Genomic DNA, 17,440 nt, shown 5'->3' on the forward strand with positions numbered 1-17,440 from the left:
CAGCCTTGGGGAGATGTGCGTGGGGGTCCCAACAGGGTCTGCTCAGCCTTGGGGAGATGTGCGTGGGGGTCCCAACAGGGTCTGCTCAGCCTTGGGGAGATGTGCGTGGGGGTCCCAACAGGGTCTGCTCAGCCTTGGGGAGACGTGTGGAGGGGTCCCGAAGGGATTTACAAACAGAACTTTGTGGGTTTGTATGTGGCCCACACGTGTGTGCTAAGAGCTTTGTATGTATCAAAATGAATGTATCTCAGCTCTGCCAGCCCCCCGCCGTCTTCTCCGAGTTTCTTTCATCTAATAACAATATTTATCCACCCAAGCAATAAGTTGAATGTAAGTTGGCTTTATTACTGTAGCGACATGGAACGGTTGGCTGCTGGGTGACCTTGCTTCTGATTTTATGGTCTAGGCCAGCTCCGGCAGCAGAGAGGTGTGGCCACACATTGCACTCTGTTGTCACGCTTCTCCTGATGATCAGAGGTTCAGTGTCCGTGCTCCTACAGTGCCCGGGAAGCTGTAAAGTTTTGCTATTTGTTATGTGAAAACCTGGATCTGCAAGGAAGGTCTGAGAGAGATAAATGACTGACAAGATGAGCTATCAAGGCTTAAAAGAAAGGTCAGGCTCTGTGAAATCCAGCGAGGAAGCGGGATCTGCAACCTTGGATTAGACCAGTGACCATAAAACTGACGCGTGGCTTTCTGCAAGGCTTTCACAAACTGGGATACTAGAGGCTGCATGGTTTGGTTTGGTTTTACCCGGAGGGTGATTTAATGTTTTTCCTTGGAAACCAAAGTTTTGCAACTAACCAGACATGGAAGAAAATGAAGGAGCAGATATTTTGGAAGCCATCCCTGTCTCTAATGGTCCTTGGTGCAAGGTGAGGACTTCCTCCCCCTGCCCGTGTCGTCCCCATCCCCCGTCTCCCCCCTCCCATTTACAGAAAATGTTACCTCTTTCTGGTGTTTACAAGTGACTTCAGTAACCCATTGCCCTTGGACCAGACTGAACGCAACCTCTGCATCAGCCTTTGTAAACAACTTCAGAAATTCCTCAGAGCAAGGTTGTGCTAAACATTAGAAATAGAAATCAAATGGTAATGTGTGTGGTTAAGCGACTGTCATCCACCTCACTGGCAGTTTCAAATACCTGAGTAACTACAGGTTTCTGTGCTGTGGAAACTACCAAAATAGTTTTCTTAGGCACTTGGAAAATCCAGAAACTTCTTATAATTTTAGCAAAGCTACTGCTTTAAGATTTGCAGGTCAAACGTGTTTAGTACAACCACAGCAAGCATAGGGTAAGATAAGCATTAACTTGGGCAAACAAATTGACAACTTAACTGCATGGAACTCGATGTCCAACAGCAAACTCCTCGTATTCTCCCAGAGCTCACTGGAGAGCATTTAACCTTCCTAATGGGTCAGCTGTGCTTCTTGTCAAATACCGAACAGTGACAGTGACGTTGGCAGATTGTTTTCTGTTTGCTTGTGTCTGTAATTTGATCTCATGTAACAACATTGTCCTCAGTTCACATATAACCACAGGGGCAACTCTGACATCCTGTCTGAAAAAAAAACTTGTTGTTTCCTGTGCTTGAAATTTGAAAGATTTCCAATTTGGACAGGTTAGCATGTTTATATTATTCTCATCCTGTTATATGAAATTAAATTATTAGGGTTTTGGGAGCTGGGCTTTCTACTTCCATTTTGGTTTCTCAAAAAATAGTGGGGGTTTTTTGTCTTCACAAATTTTGGAGTGGACTGGTGGAAGTTTTGCTATTGCCTCTGCTGTGCCAGGATTTCAGTCCAGACATTCATGCTTTGGAGAAAGTCTCTGGGAGATCATGTCAGGAATGTGCCAGTTTAGATTTTAGCTCGGAATTGCCTTTTCTTGATAGGTGTTACTGGAAATTAAGACAGAGAACTTAGGAAACTGGCAATCTGCAAAATAAGTTTCCCACTTGTTAAAAAATACACAGAAATGTGTGTATCTAATGAACACATGTTTGGTTTCAAGAGCTGGTCAAGCCAAAGAAAAAATCACCTTGTCCTGTTGGAACATCTGCTCGGCATTGATCTCCTGTTGCCATCTCCCACAGTACTGCCCAGCCAGTTGTTCTCACTAGTGCTTAGGGTCCTTCACTTGAGTATCTCCAACAAAAATATGCATCACTCTTGCATTTTCTGTTTGCTATTTTTACTGTTTACAGAGTTGGATAGTCAGTTAAAAGGCAGAAGCAAGCAACACTCAAACAAAACCCCCCAAAAAAAGTAAAAAGGGATGAAACAATGAGAGCAGTTTGTAAACATTGAGGCTGAAAATTATTCACCCCAAATATTTGGCAAGTGGGCAACAATAACAAAATACATTCACAGAACTCTAGACCAGTTGCGATCAAAACGTCTGTGTTTTCATAGTATATATTACTCATCTCGGATCCTGATTTCTGTGGAGGCGGAGAGTTAGAAACTGATTTCTGGAAGTAGTGTGCAGCTGTACCCCTTGCTCAGTCAATTTTTTCTACATCTGCAAGTGTGCCTTGTTTCAAGGATATTGGCACTTATTTAGACACCAAGCATTGAGTTCATGGGAGCCTGGACAGGATGCATGGTTGTGGCAGGAGAGAATATATCGAATAATAATATGCACTCTCTCGTGGCCTAACAGTTCACAGAATTGGTGAAGCTTTACATACCACTGTTTCATGGCTTATAGAATATGGTTTTCCTTCTGTAAACCTGGGATTTTCTAGTTTTTCCTTTTAAAACTGAAAAAAACTTCTCCCCTGGGAAAAACCTAGAAGATTTTTTCAAATTTTAGTTACATTGATTGCAGTCTTAACAATTTTACTTCAATGTGATAGCATATTTTTCTCAAAAAAATATTGAGAAATAATATTGATAATAGCTCATTAACCAGCCGTTCAGCAACTGCCTTCACATTTTTTTCAAGTGCAAATTTGTGTTTGCAAATAATTTTGCATCTTATTGTGGGTACAAATGTTGCTCATTAGAACCCCTTTGTTGGCATCCCAAAATGTGGCAATTGAAGATCCAGCTACAAATGTTTGTGTTTGTGTTCCTTGTCTTAGTGTTTAGTTTAAGGAGGTTCAATCTTGTTTCGAGATGCAAGTGAAAGTGTGTTGATGTCCTTTTTATTTGTGTTTGTTATAAAATCACAAAATATCGTCATTTTCTGTAAGGAGACTGGGGAGCGCTCGTGCTGTGACTCAGCACAGAGACGTGCAGGCGGGCTGGCTGGCACCAGCGCCAGCAAGGCCTTGCTTTCATAGAATTTTAAATGCACTTGTAGGTTTTTAAATAAAACGAAGCTAGTTAGTTATTAACTTGCAGAAATATCTGATTTTAGAGAACTGAAGATTACAAAACAAACTGGATTTTCACCAGCTCCTGAAGGGCAAACAGTACACTGCATCGGGCGGGGGAGGCGGGGAGAATTTGCCTCCCTGCCCTGTGTTTGTGTGAAGCTTTTTTGCTCTCATAGTACTTGATGTAAATGTTAATTAGCACTCGGGGGGAAATGTGTTAACAAATGTACCTTTGACACAGGTCCACAGCTACGCTTTGCTCTGTAGCTGCAGGCTGGAAAGGTTAGCTGGCATGGTAGCTTGTGCTGCTTTTGAGGAAACCCTTCAAATGGGAGTTGAGTGGAGACTGCTGAACACTTGGGCTCTGCCTGCTCTGCTGCAGCTCAGGCTGTGCTTGCTGCTCTGCAGATGCGCCACGTAAAATGTAAGCACTTGTAAGAAATAAGAGCAAACTCCTAGAAAAGGGATACTTCTAGCCATGAACAGTCTGCGGTTAAGTCTGCCTGGGCTATGCCTTCCATGTGATGAGTTAAAAACAGTGTCTTGACTTAGCACAGACTTCATGGCAAAAACTGTTCCTTCTCCCTCCAGTGCTGATCTTGATTAGCAATAAATATGGGTGGTAAAGTCATTACTATAAGCTGTTAGAGTAGAAGGGCAACAGTGATGCATTCATAAACACATTTACCTCATCACTGCACTTCTTTCCCTTTCCATAAACAGCAGGTCAGAGATTCAGAAATGGAAATAATTTGCAGGGTGGGATTTTTCAGCAGTGTTCAAACCTGCCTTAACTCAGGTTAACATACGGATATTGTGGTGGTGTCTGGCCAGATTAGTTCCTGAACCTGCCATGACTTCTGTGAAAACATACGCAGAGCTACTTTTCAAGATTTGGCTTGTTTAACTGTTCGTTGCTGTGCAGTATCAAATCCTGATTTCTCCCTGATGAGGAATAGCTCATTTTTAAGATGCTTACAGTGAGAAAAGTCCAAGGTTATGAGCAGCTCTCTGGAAACGACATCGGTAATTGCAGACCAGCCCCTTGTGCGCCTGGTCTGGGATTTGTACGAGCAATGGCAAACCCTGCAGTGTGAGAGTGCCTGTGCCTCTAGGAGCAAAGGGCAGCACTGCTGTTGGCAGTCCTCCCCTTCCCTGGAGTCCGATGTCTTGTGAAGGATGCTGGGGTTACAACACGTCTCTTAATCAGCTGGTCTGACTGGGACACCCCTCTTGCGTCTCCTTGCAATGTGTTCTTGCAAAGTTTAAGGCTACCTTAAACATTTTTCCCTTCATGTAAAATGCTTTCTTTCTGATTTTTATGGTCCTGTGGGGAGTTCCAGGCCTGTGAGCCGACTGTTGCTGGTGTGGGGCCATCAGCCTCTGTTTCAGAGCTGACACTGAGGATTTTCAGAGACTTCAGCAAGGAGGACAAGGGTGGGCAAAACGTGGGCCAGCATGTGCCTGGGTAAGGGGTGGCCCACATGGCATGGTGCGGGCCCCCCAGGCAAGCCTGACCTGTAAGTCAGCCATGGAGAAGCACCGCTGCTTTCTGCTCACACATCTCCAGGTGGTGGGAGCCAGGCTGCACAGATTGTACTTGGGCTGCCTGTCTCAGCCGTGCCTTCAGCTTGGCTTTGCCCGTCGCCTGTGGTCTGGGGCAGCCGTGGGGTGGTTTTCTGGCCGAGGGAGTTCATGTGAGCACTCTTATTTTGAAGTGCAGGTGAAAGAAACACCAATCTTCTCCACAGTGGGAGATCTCCTCGCTTTGAATCGCTGCTAGATAAATGTGGCCTTGACTCGGTAAAATATGTGCAAAACTACTGGATGGAAGCCCTCTGGCACAGTACTGTACAAGGATACTGCTGCTCAGGAGGAGAGTTTTATTATGTTTCACACTGCTCCTCTCCTTGCCTCTGCAGGGAGCCCCACCTGAGCAAACAGCCCCCCAGCCGCGGTCACACCGAGCTGCCCAAACCTACTGCGCGGCGAGGCACCGAGCGGGGATGGGGGGCTGCGAAGGCACCCACCACCCCACGGCACAGAGGCGCCTGAGCCTGCCCCGGAGCGTGCTGCTGCTCTGTTGATGCCATCAGCCCCTCCATGCACATGGCTGGATTTTGGCCTCATCCTGTCAGCCCATGCAGTGGTGACAGAGGTCAGACCTGAGCTACGCTGGTTGGTGCTGTGGATGTGTTAACTTGCTTTACTAAGAGTGTTGGGCTGGGTTAGAGTCAGGCCCCGCTCCTCCTGAAAAATTCGGTGTGGGGGATGCTGGGCGCTGGGTTTGGCTGCCTACAAGCACTGGTACCTGGCATGCTGCCTGTGACACAGGTTTTTCCTAAGGCACCAGGGCCTGAGATCCCTGCTCAGGCCTATTTCTGCTTAAAGCCAAGTGCTTTCACCCCGAGAAGGCGTGCGGCAGGGCTGTGCGGCAGGGCTGTGCGGCAGGGCTGTGCAGGGCTGCGCGGCGGAGCAGCGAAGCCCCAGCAGACAGACACCTCCTTCCCCTGTGGGCCGTGGCACGAGGTGTCTCTGCCTCCCCCCAGCCTGCCCCTGGCCCTGGGAGGAGATAGCGTGTGCCACCTCCAAAGTCATGCTGGGGGAGAGGTCACAACCAGACTGCCTGCTTCCGTGTCCCATGGTGGTGGCAAAAGACAGAAGTTAATTTTTATTAAACCAATTCTTCTGTAAGTAGCCCCCCTCCCCCAACTGCAATTAGTCTTCTCAGCTGTTATATTTCTGCCATTGGTTTCTATATTCATAAATTCTTGTCTGCAGAATTTTAGCAAAAATAGATATACCAGTCAGCAACTGTCCAAGATCACATAAAAATTGAAACTTTAAGGACAACAGTTCCACCCACAGGGCTGCTGTCTATCTGACTGGCTTTGGTTTTAGCTCTTTTTCACTCCTCAGCACCCAGCCCTGGGTTAAAATTCAGCTCAAGACACACGCAGACCTGTCTCAGGTTTTGATAACTTGTTTGCTGTCTAACTCAGCAATGATCTGGTTCTCACATTCGAATAAACTGATCACCCAGCAGGAACCGGACTTCTGCCTTTTTGAACAATGAATGTTGCTTTAGTTGCTTAAAAGGAAAACACACAAGAAATGCAGAATTCTTGTTGACCCAACAATTGAAAGAAACATCACAACATTCCCTGAATCAACAGATGGCAATTTTCAAAACAAAATCTGAAAAGCAGCCAGAAGCTTATAAGGCAGGACATGACACTACGGCCAAAAGGAGACCTTGAATCTTCCCTGCCTGAACTGTGGGGACGAGCTGGGAGCTTTGTCTGACGTTAGCTTGTGTCTCAGAAGAGCAGCTTGTGCATGAACCTACCTGCATTGCAGTTAGGAAATTTAATTATTGTTTCCACAGTAGCCCTCGCAGAGTACCCTCTGCATGAAATATGCGTTCATACGTGATATGTCCCATAATTTTTTTATGTTTCCGCATATGGAGTTAAGGTTAATGTTCCATACGCTGTGGACAAATAGTAGTTGCCATGGGTACCATAGCCTTGAATTTCCCATCTCCTGAGTGATTAAATTCCCCACCTTAATTTTACTTTATTGGTTTATTTCTGTAACTCCTTATTTCCTTGGTTTGCTCTCCTTGAGAGAGGAAAGCAGGACATTTCACAGGCTGCTTATATCTTCTCAGGCTTTTGCATTTTGCGCGCCAGTTTCGGGGGAAATTGTGGGTGTTTTTTCACAAGGTATATCGAACAGTGGGAAACACACTGGAGTGACGCCCATCACCCCAGAGGTTATGTGAGCCCTGGGCTCTGCAGTGGATACCCCGACTTCTTAAAGCCTCTGCTGCTGGAGAGCCCGCAGCCTTGCTGGGCAGCCCACTCCAACGCTTTGATAGCTTCGGCACTGAAGCGTTTCTTCCTGCTGTGCTGTCTCCAGGCTGCGTGAGCCTCCCCTTCTCCTCCACAGTAGCCTAATGCCGGTAACAGCCAGAGCAAGCAGCCACCCCGCCTGCTGGGATTCACATCGGGAATCTCAGGAGGAATCTGATGGGGCTTGAGAGTTTTTGTCTCAGGTCCTATGATAACAAAAGGGCTACATTTCTCTGATGGGATCTGGGGGCCTTCGCAACACTGCTAGCTGCTCTCTCAGTGCCTTACAAACTGTCCAGGTGTTTAGGTTTATTCCATAATCCTAGCCCTCCATGAAATGGCATAAAATAATATTGAAATGGGAACCACAAGCTATAAAAACATAGCTCTAGTTGGTAAGTAAAATGAATAAGTAGCTGTTAAATGCAAAATGAAAAGGCATAAAAGGACACTGAGAACTTTTGCTGTTTAATCTGAAGTGTTCTATAAATAAAGCTAGGTTGCTACATATTGACAAAATTGGTCACCCCTAATTTAAGGCATGTCATAGGCAGTGGAAAAAGTGTCCTGTAGACCTGACTAATGTGGGTGGAAATAGAGAGCAATTTGGAAAAGTAATGATATAATGCCAGCATTGTAACTGCAGACCCTGCACGCTGGACGTCAGTGCCGTCAGCCGAATAGCACTTTTCTCCAACAACCATTTATGGTAATTGAGGTCTATTAACTGACACTGTTTACTTTGAGGTCATGATAATTAAAGCTAGAGTGTCATCTGCATTGTAATTAACATGCTCCTCTGCAACTAATTCGTTCTGACAGTATAGATTAATGATGGTAAATGACCAGCAAGGATTTATCATGAGATTATTCTTCATTCTACAGGCTGCCTCAGACAATTACAGGAAGGGATTGTTAAGTTTAGGCTATTGTCCTGGTGTAATCATGCATGTTCATTCTTAGCTTTGTTTTGATGTAAAACCCATCCAAGGCTTCGTAAAGACTCAGTTATGGTCTCTAACAGGCTGAGCCACACTCGAAAATGAGGGAGAGGGAGGCACAGGCTGCTGATACTGCTTGGATTTTTCAGTATCCCAGTGCTTGTAGTCCCTGCTGGTATCAGTAGGAGCTGGGACTGGTCAGTATTTCTGCAAATCAGATGCTTTTGCAAATGTAATTCTGTTGGGAGGTTGGGCAACAGGGTCAGCTGTGCAGTGAGGTGCCTATCTGGGGCTGGGCAGCCTTGTCTGCCAGCAGTGCTCTTCACCCGTGGCAGTGCTGAGGTCTCCTGGCACCTTGGGGAGGAAGGACCTTTTCCTCCGAAGCGTGCTACAGGGCCGTGGCAACTCAGCAGTCCTGTCTGCCAAGAACTGCCGTGCATCTAAGCAATAGCCTCAAGACTGGGCAGTATTTTGAATGACCGAAACACACTATACACAGGAGATGCCCCCACAAAACGAAGGCACTGAGTTCCCTGCAAGCTTAGAGCCTCAGGGGGTTTCACTAGTCCGGCTTGCAAAATCTTGACTTTCAAGCCAAACCGGTCACAGCCTGGGGGACAGCACCATGTCATGCTAAGAAGAAAGTAATGAAAAATGATGTAAATGAAATTAATTTTTCCAAAGCATATAAGGCACTCAATCTCTGGTTACTTCTTGCAAAAAGTAGTTTCATCATTGCCTTTTCTTATAATAGCTTCGTTGTGTACACAAGGACTTAACCTGGCTTATTTAAACTGCATCACATATTGCTGCAAGAATACCTGATTAACAAGATGATCAAAGTGTGCTGTTCCACGTGTCAATCAATAGGAATTAATATGCAGGAGCCTAGTCCAAATATGTGAGATTATAATGGAGATTTGGTTTTCTTTGTAGTGAAGTGTTGCTGTGTGAGCAAACAAGTGCTAATATGATGAGCTGAGCTCCACTGCCTCCCCTTCCTAAGGCTGGCATTTTTCTTACTCCTTGCCTGTTCCCCCATTTGTACCAACCCCGACCACCCTCTTAGGTGCAGTGAAGCTCCTTCGTGTTTGCAGCAGAGGTCTGTGATTTTTTCTTATAAAAAGAGGTGAAACGGCGGTGTTGCACAAATGCACGGCAGTGGTATTTTACCAGCAGCCGCCGTCTGAGTGTGATAGGGGTTGGCATTTTCCCCTGATGCATGCACAAGCCCTGTCCTGGGAATTAGGCTGCAAATCAACTCCCATAGCTTGCAGCAGGTACGGATCACAGGCCTAACCATTTATTCCTTAAAACAGATAGGGCACACAGAGGATTTGAGTTGACCACATAGTCAAGGGAAAGCAGTTGTCCAGATACCTCTTCTCAGCCAGACCCTGGCTTGCTTTTCCTTGCAGACGAGGTGGGCCAGAAGGAAACTAGTGAATGTAGCCTCTGGGTTGAATGGGCTGATTCCTGCATGACTACGATAAGGACCTCTGGCAGAACGCACAGCAAAACAGCTTCTCTCTAGTGGCACAGTAATGTGCTGCAGTACCAGGAACAGCTTGTTTTGGGTACAGAAGGTGACTTTGTGGGCTCTGTTGCACCCTGTGTGCCTTGCTTTTCCTTTTTGCTCCTGACAGGAGCAAAGGGAAGGTGAGGAGAGTGGGATGAGGGAGTTAAGAAAAAAGCCTGCAACCAACCAAGCAACTAACAACTGAAAAGAATTGGGGATTTTGAAATGTACTTTTTTTAACTGTCAGGATGAGCATTTTCTTAATAAGAGTAGTAAAAGCCTTAATAATTTTTCTTCAGGAAAAGTTTGCTGGATGGGAACATTTTGACCAGCTCTATCAGAGACTGATATACTAAGAGGAATCAGAGGTTTGTTTAGCAGATAACTCCAAGATTCTTAGTCTTAAAACAGGTAGATTGTCCCCTGGGCCCAGCCTACCTCGGCAAGAGCAGTTTTATAGTTGAGCAGGTCTGCTGTGCACCATGAGGTCACCCCGCCAGGGTCCCAGGCACAGCAGGCTAACGAATGTGCCTGGAACGTAGACGGGCGGGCGGCACGGAGAGAGCACCTGGCCGCCACAAAGCCTGCAGGCGCTCAGACCTCGCTTCCCTCTGCCCCCCGGGATGTTCCTGGGGGTGCCCTTCCAACCTCCTGTCTGTCCCACCAACCTCTGCAGCACCTTTTGCAGCGCTGGCCATGAGCGTGCAGTCGGCCAAAGCTGTCAGCAACCCAAATGGAAATGGACTGGAGTCAGTCAGGTGTAGCTGATCCGTTGGCGTCGTGTGCTCCCACACCAGCCCAAGCACAAGGCTTAACTGCAAGTGGGTTTAGTGTTTATAGGAAAATATTGCTCTGCCTTGCCCGTATGGCCCTGGGGACGCTAGCTTGATCCTGGTGGCGGCTGGTTGTGCAGCGGTGCTCCTTCTGCTACTTCTCTCTGCTCTCTTCTGAACAGTTTCTCTTCTACCAGTAACCACACAGGATGGGTAAATAGATCTGGAGAAACAAGGAAGGTGGCGGAAGAATGAAAAAGCAGAAACACCTCTTCTTTTTTCTTTTTCTTTTTTTTTAATATTTTTTTTGTGTGTGCTTCTTCTTTCCCCTTGAAACAAAATCTATTGGGAAATGGGTGTATCTGAACTGTCCCTCCTTCCCCAACCTCAGAGAGATGGTGATGAGGTGGCTTTGGCGGGGAGGAGCATGTGGATGAAAGAGGAGGTCTCTGGGGCATCATGGCCATGGAAACACACAAAGTTGGCATTAGCGTTTGTTATTGTTGGCTGCAGAGACGCCTGCTTTGCACCTTCAGCCCTGCAGAAACTGGGGTACATCTGAAAGGGCTTATCAGCTTTGCAGTTTTCCCCATGTGAGTAAGAAAATAGGGGCTGGGAGCAGAGCTGGATGAATGGTAAGTTTTTTTGTTTGCTCTCTGATCCCTCCCTCTCAAATATAAAAAATAAGCAGAAGTCTAATGAAACTAAAAGCAGAGGTTCCTTTGGAGAAAATTGACAGGGTTTAGGAGGAAAATTCTTAAATTTTGCAAATTGTTTTTATCCAGTCCCAAACAGAATGCCTCATGTTGCTTTATAAGCTGTATATTTTTGTCCCCTTTCATTCTGGAAAAGGAAAAAATCAAACCCAAACCATTTCATTTAGAAAATACCAAAGCAAAACATTTCAGAGAATCATAGAATAGTTGAGGTTGGAAGCAACCTCTGGAGATCATGTAGTCCAACCCCTCTGCTCAAAGCATGTTTGGATATGCTATACATTTCTGTTTTGAATTTTTGTCTGTATTCACAATAATTTCGCAAATTTGGCTTGAATTTCCAAACAGACCTGGTACCTCACAAATTGTATTTTGGGGGTCAGCTTAATACTTACTGATTTTTTTATTCTCTTAGGCTTCTGTTTGGGATATCTATGTCCTTTCTGCGAGGCTGGCAGTGTCTTCAGACTCCATATACGTAGTGTTTCCCATATGTCATGGATTTCACAGAGCTCCTCTGTTCTTCTTCCACATAGTTTATATAGCCTACAAGTGTCTGACTTCATGTTTGCTTATTACAGCACACTTCTTACTTGTGACTTAAAAAGATGTGGACACTCATGGGAGCAAAACATCAGTACTTGTTATGAAAATTAGTAATATACTGTCTGGTTGGCTTCCTACCTATGCCCGTACATAGAATCATAGAACCATTTAGGTTGAAAAAGACCTTTAAGACCATCGAGTCCAACCGTAAACCCAACACTGCCAAGTCCACCACTAAACCATGTTCTTAACATCTCAAAATGCTGATCCATGTCTGCCAATGATTTACTAAAAGGACAAAGTAGTATCTGTCATTTATCCACTAACTTTTTTTGGCCAGGTTTAAAAAAAAAAAGGGGGGGGGGGGGGGGGGGGAGGGGAGGGCCCAGAAGAAGGACTGATATCACATAAAGAGCAGCTGATGACCCAGAAAAATGAATGGCTAGGATGCTTCAGACCTGGATGTCCCCTGAAGTTTACACAAAGCCTAATAAAAGGTTGTGTTGGGAAAGTAATTTGTTGGTGCCCACGACAGGGTCACCCACGTGCCTGTGGGGTTTGGCACCTGCATTCTTACCAGCTGGGGGTGAATGTGCAGAGCTGCCATTTTGGCAGAGATTTTTAATGATGATTGGTGTGATTTGGACACTGGCTGGAGCAATAAAATTGGGTTTGTTACTTTTGTTGTCATGAGGTGCTGTGGACAGGACTGAGGAGCTGTCTTCCACATCTGTATGCTAAGTGTGTGAATGTAAAGCTCATGTAAAGGAAACCTTTACGCTTGCTTCCAGTACAGCATGAAACTTGTCCACTCTTTGTGAAATGGAAAGACAATAATGGCTCTGTCAGAAAATGCAGCTCAGCCCTCCTTTTTTTTTTTTCTTTCTTCCTTCTATCAAGGATTTTAATTTCCTTTTCTGCCTTTTCTTACTGCACATCATAAAACTGGGCTAAAACTCAGGGGTTTCTTTACAAAACTATTCCCTCATGCTTTCAGCTGGAGCAATTTTCCAGCATTTACATGAGCTCACATAATGTTAGTCTGACTCTAAATAAGATTTTCCAGAGTTGGCTGAAGGTTTTGGCTTAGTTCTAGAATAAACTGTTTCGGAAAACTTTCTGGAGTGGATTCTGGATAACCTGGCACCATTTCAAGGATTAAAAAGTCATGCATAATTCACCTTTCAAAACACTCAAGGCTTTTAAATTTCTCACCCCAGAAAATATCTTACTTCTCATCAAACATCAGCTGTTTCCAATTGCTTCATTCTATTTTGGTCACCTATTCTCTTTTTTCCTTCCCATGCATGACTAAATATCTCCTCTAAATCAACTTGAAGCAATTCGTTTTTCCATTCATCCATTTGGTTCTGCTGGTTTCTTTCGCCGTTGGAATGCTCCATGAATGTCATACATTGAAGGAGCAACATCATCTGTGCAGTCCTGAGTGCGGGAGTACTTGGCACCAGTTCTGCAGCTTAATATGTGAAAGACACAAAGACAGCTGCCAGTTTCTGCGTGTTTTAACTGGTTTAGTTTCTGCAGCTCTGAGCAGAAATGCTGAGGCCGTGGCAGCCACACACAACAGCATGATACCCAGGTCCGTGGTCTCACGGTGAGGATGCCAGCTCCTGAACCAGTGGGACTAATTCTGTCTCAGCCCAGCACTAAGCTCAAGCAAACCAGCCCTTTTGAGAGTCAGGCACACTCTGCCTAGAGGCCAGGCCACACTGCTCCAGCTGTGCTGCTCGTGAGTTATTCCTGAGCTGTCTCTGTGCAGCGCTTGGCTGATGGTTTAGATGTGCTGGCTTGCTCAAAGCAACGGCACAGGCATCTGTGTTCTCTTGCCTGGTGTGGCTGTGGTATAAGAAATAGGCTACATTACATGTAGGTGACTGGATCTCCTGTTAAAAGTGCAGTGAAGTGCATGCCACATTCTTATGTGTCCGTGCAAGTCCTGCATTGAACTTCAGTGACCAAAGAAGTGTTGCTGCTTCGCAGTCTGGCCAGCTCTGCAGCACCTAAATGCAAACTTGCATTTGCCTTGGTGTGTGTAGCTGGCAAGCACATGTGCTGCTCTTCAGTAACCTTGTTTTGTTGCCTTGTTTTGTTGATACCTCAAATCAGAATGAAATTTCTCCAACCTTTGATCTCTTGTATAATATACAAACATCCACCAGATTTCTGATCAATGCATATGTGACACATGCATTTTGCTTTCAGTTGACAAACACAGAAGCTGAAATTATTCAGAAGAAATAAATATCAAGGCCAAGCATAGGAAAGGGTTTGTTTTATTTTGCGTTTCTTTTTTGGGTGAAGAAAAGAATATGCTGGAGACAGATTTGACAAAGTGAATGATCCAGGTTTTCATGGCAATTGCATCCCGTCTCTAGCTGCTGTAGTCATGGCTGATCTAAGCTACGCTGTGTGCTGTGAGGGAAGGAGTCGGGTTCAGGCCTGCCAGAAGGCCCCAAGCACTAAACCTTTCTGTCCAGAGTGGGATATGTAAAACTACAGTTCCCCAGGATTGCCGCCAAATGACTAATCTTGGACACTTTCAGGCATTCCAGCATGTCTGGTTAGTGGTTGCTCTAGCCATCCTATCGTGTTTTTGGGAACCAAATGTCTTGCACGCTAAAGCAAGGTGCATATTATACAAGGGGTGCCTATAATGGATTCAGATAGAGTTAGTAGCCAGCACACAGTGGCTTTACATCAAAGATAACCATGTGAAGAGGGAGCCCTGTGTATGTATCAAAGCCAGAGACACAGGGGAATCAGACCCCTTCCTACATAGTTTACTTAGGAGTCATGCGAAGGGGAGGGATAGGAAGGAGAGATTTTTAAACACTGAGTGAATTAATTAGTTCATCAACTTCTGTTTTCATTTCCATGCAAGTGACAACTACCTGTCATGGCCAGAGGTGAGCTAACGAGACAGTGCTCTGCAGTAAGCCACTGCTCGGACAAGCATTGCATTATTTACAGTAAAAAAAAGCTCATGTTTTCTGCAGAGAGATCCCAAGCTCATACACTACTCTGTTCCATAACCTTGCCTGTCCAATTTACTAACGGACTCCCTAAAACTGGACTAACTGTGGTGAGGTTCACAGAGCTGTCTCAGGGCATACTCCAATGGGCATTCAAACATCATGTTATAGGATTTGCCTTTTTGTTTAAGTTGCAACCTATATTTCAAAAATCACTATATGCAGACACTGATCACCTAATGTACATAGCTTGAATGCCTAAATGTAGCCAGTACATCTGCCAGAGGCTACTCCTAGTTCATGTGAACGCTCCTTGGGGTTTCACTGTACCTCTTACTTCAGTGATAAATTATTGGGGTTTCCAAAGGTTAATCATAAGTGCTCTGCAGAGGAGATGTCCTGTCCAGATAGCATGGTTTCCTTTTAATTGTCTTTTTAAATCTAGCTTTGTTATTATACCGTGGGGTAACGGGCCAAAGGTGGCACTGTGCAGGCTGTGTGGATGAGAGTTAATTGTGCTACAAGATTTTCCTTTTGATTCTGCTTTTTCATCTAAACACTCCTGACTCCTTTCTCCCCTTATATGGAAGCCCTTTGCCTCGTATCTCCTGTTTGCCATCAGTGCTTGATGGGCTTGATCGGGTCACAGTACTCGCCTGTCTGACTGAGACAGCACGGGTAGCCGAGAGGAATGAGCTGACCTCCGCTGCAGCCGGTTATGTGAGAAGGTGGCCATGCACCGGTGAAATCGGGCTCCCAGCCCCAGCTAATACACAGCATTGCCGTGTCCTTGTAGGTAACACTGAATCTTCTTATAAATGTGTTAAATTTTGTGGTTACATGAATCTATTGTCTTTGCAGAGAATTACAATTCGTAACCTGTTGTACCAGTGCAAGAAGCTGTTGTCATGTTCTAACATGTTCCCCTAAAATACCAGGTGTTTACACAGAGGAGGCTTAAAAGCTCTTTGTCAGGGTCCATCCACCCTGGCTAGCTAAGCCCAGTTTTAAACTCATACAGCTCAATACTCATGAAACACACTTTAAAAGAGGACTGAATCGCTGCTGTAAGTGGGAAGAATTAAGGGGGGTTGATGGCTGTGGATGCCACCCAGCAGTTCCCTGACTGGCTGGCCAGGATGTGGCAGGGTTGGGGATTGTCCCCCTGAACGCTGTGTCCAGGGCAGTGCAGCGAGCCATCCCAAGCGTCGGACAGCCCGCTCGGTCCTCCTGGCTGCACTCTGCACCAGGAAGGGGAGGGAGCGCTCCAGCTGCATCCGGCACGTCTGTCTGGCCACAGGAGGCCCTTGAAGTACAGAACAAAATAAATTCCCTCAACCCTAGCAATTTTCTCCAAAGCGGATCAGCAGGCGGCAGGCCTATGTTCTGTGGCTTGCAGCGGGCATTGGTGAGTGTCCCAAGATGCCTGCGTTTTGATGACTATATCCCAGAGACATGTCTCTGGTGTTTTCCTCTGCCCACAGACAACATTGGAAAGACATCACATAGAGGAAATGTTCTCCAAATTATCTCCAATGGCTTCAGTGGAGTTGCTTCTGATCCCAGAGCTCCTTGTCTGGGTACCAGCATCTGAGCACTCCAGGCGATTTGGCTGCAGTGAGCCATAAGCAGGCTGGGAGAGACCCTGCCAGCACACCTCTGTGCCTGTTGCTCATCTCACCAGAAGTGCTGCTCTTGAAGTCCTTCTTGAATAGGAATCCAATTGTTATGCAGAAAATGCCAACAGTTCAATGCTCAAACAAGAATTAGGAAGCCTTTTAAATCAGCAGAGTTAAGAAAATAGATGGAGGTGAGAACTGGTTCCTTGTACAGCTGCAGGGAGGTTCTCTGTGGGTTTCTGAGCTTCCCTAGAAATGTCATGTTATTCCCCGTATACGAGTCCGATAATGAGTAAGCCCACCGCACGTCTCCCCAGCTCCTTTTCTGCAGGGGTTCCCATTTGTAACACAGCTGGGAGACATTCCTTTCTAGGGGCAAACCTGCTCTGCTGAATGCCGTCTCACTTGACTGTTACTGGCATTTTCAGGATAAATTGACCATCAGAGAATGGTCAGAGAAGACCATCAGCTCTTAAATAACTGTCAGAAAGTTGTTGTGTTTAAAGCCTTCCAGATGATCATTAGACAGTTCAAACCCGTGGCTGGCACCAAGCGGGTTTTTGCTGGTGCTGACCAAGATGTGCTAACTCTGGGAGAGGCAAAGCTTTCCTGCGGAATCATAGGTTATGTTAGAAGTACTTTAAGAATATGGAATTTTACTTGGCTATATTAACTATCTTGAATATATGACTTCCCAGAAACCACTGGAGTTTCAAAAGGTGGATACTGTGGCGAAGGGGCTCAGACTGCAGCCTTACTTCCAGGCAGTGACAAACACTTCCTAGGTGACTTAGGGCAAGTCACTCAATTTATATTTTTGCATCTGTAAGGAATTAGAATCATAAATCAACTAATTGTGATGTGTTTCAGTATGTCTGTGATAGGGCCATATAACTTCAGATAAATCAAAGTTTACTTTTATTTGCTGCTCAAGAGATAAAAGAAAGCAGTATAGCAACTGTTCTAGAAGAAAGCCAAGGTTTCTGTAATCTCTTAAGTTCTTTTTTCACTGAAGCAGTTAACAAAGCTTGGATGCAGTGTATTCTGATGTGCATAATTTAGCTGAACACTTTGAATTCTTTTAGTTATATGGCTCCGGTCTGTCTGTTTTTGTTTTACCTTTTTTCCACTGCTGAGCTCCGTAATTGCT

At 45.4% G+C, this 17,440-nt stretch overlaps 1 protein-coding gene across 2 annotated transcripts in view; it reads left to right on the plus strand.

Annotated features, from left to right (window-relative positions):
- The first annotated feature begins 440 nt into the window (after positions 1 to 440).
- PDE8A (phosphodiesterase 8A) overlaps positions 441 to 17,440 on the plus strand; it is a 157,333-nt gene continuing 140,333 nt past the window's right edge. The window contains exon 1 of one of the 2 annotated variants that reach the window (XM_027792515.2): positions 441 to 875. In XM_027792515.2, the coding sequence (XP_027648316.1) occupies positions 810 to 875 (66 nt within the window). In that variant the 5' untranslated portion in view covers positions 441 to 809. Of the gene's footprint in view, positions 876 to 1,603; positions 1,623 to 17,440 lie in introns of those variants that run through there. The other variant, XM_055810620.1, reaches the window with a different exon arrangement.

This window comes from Falco peregrinus, chromosome 1 (assembly GCF_023634155.1).
Source record: "Falco peregrinus isolate bFalPer1 chromosome 1, bFalPer1.pri, whole genome shotgun sequence".
Classification (NCBI taxonomy): Eukaryota; Metazoa; Chordata; class Aves; order Falconiformes; family Falconidae; genus Falco; species Falco peregrinus.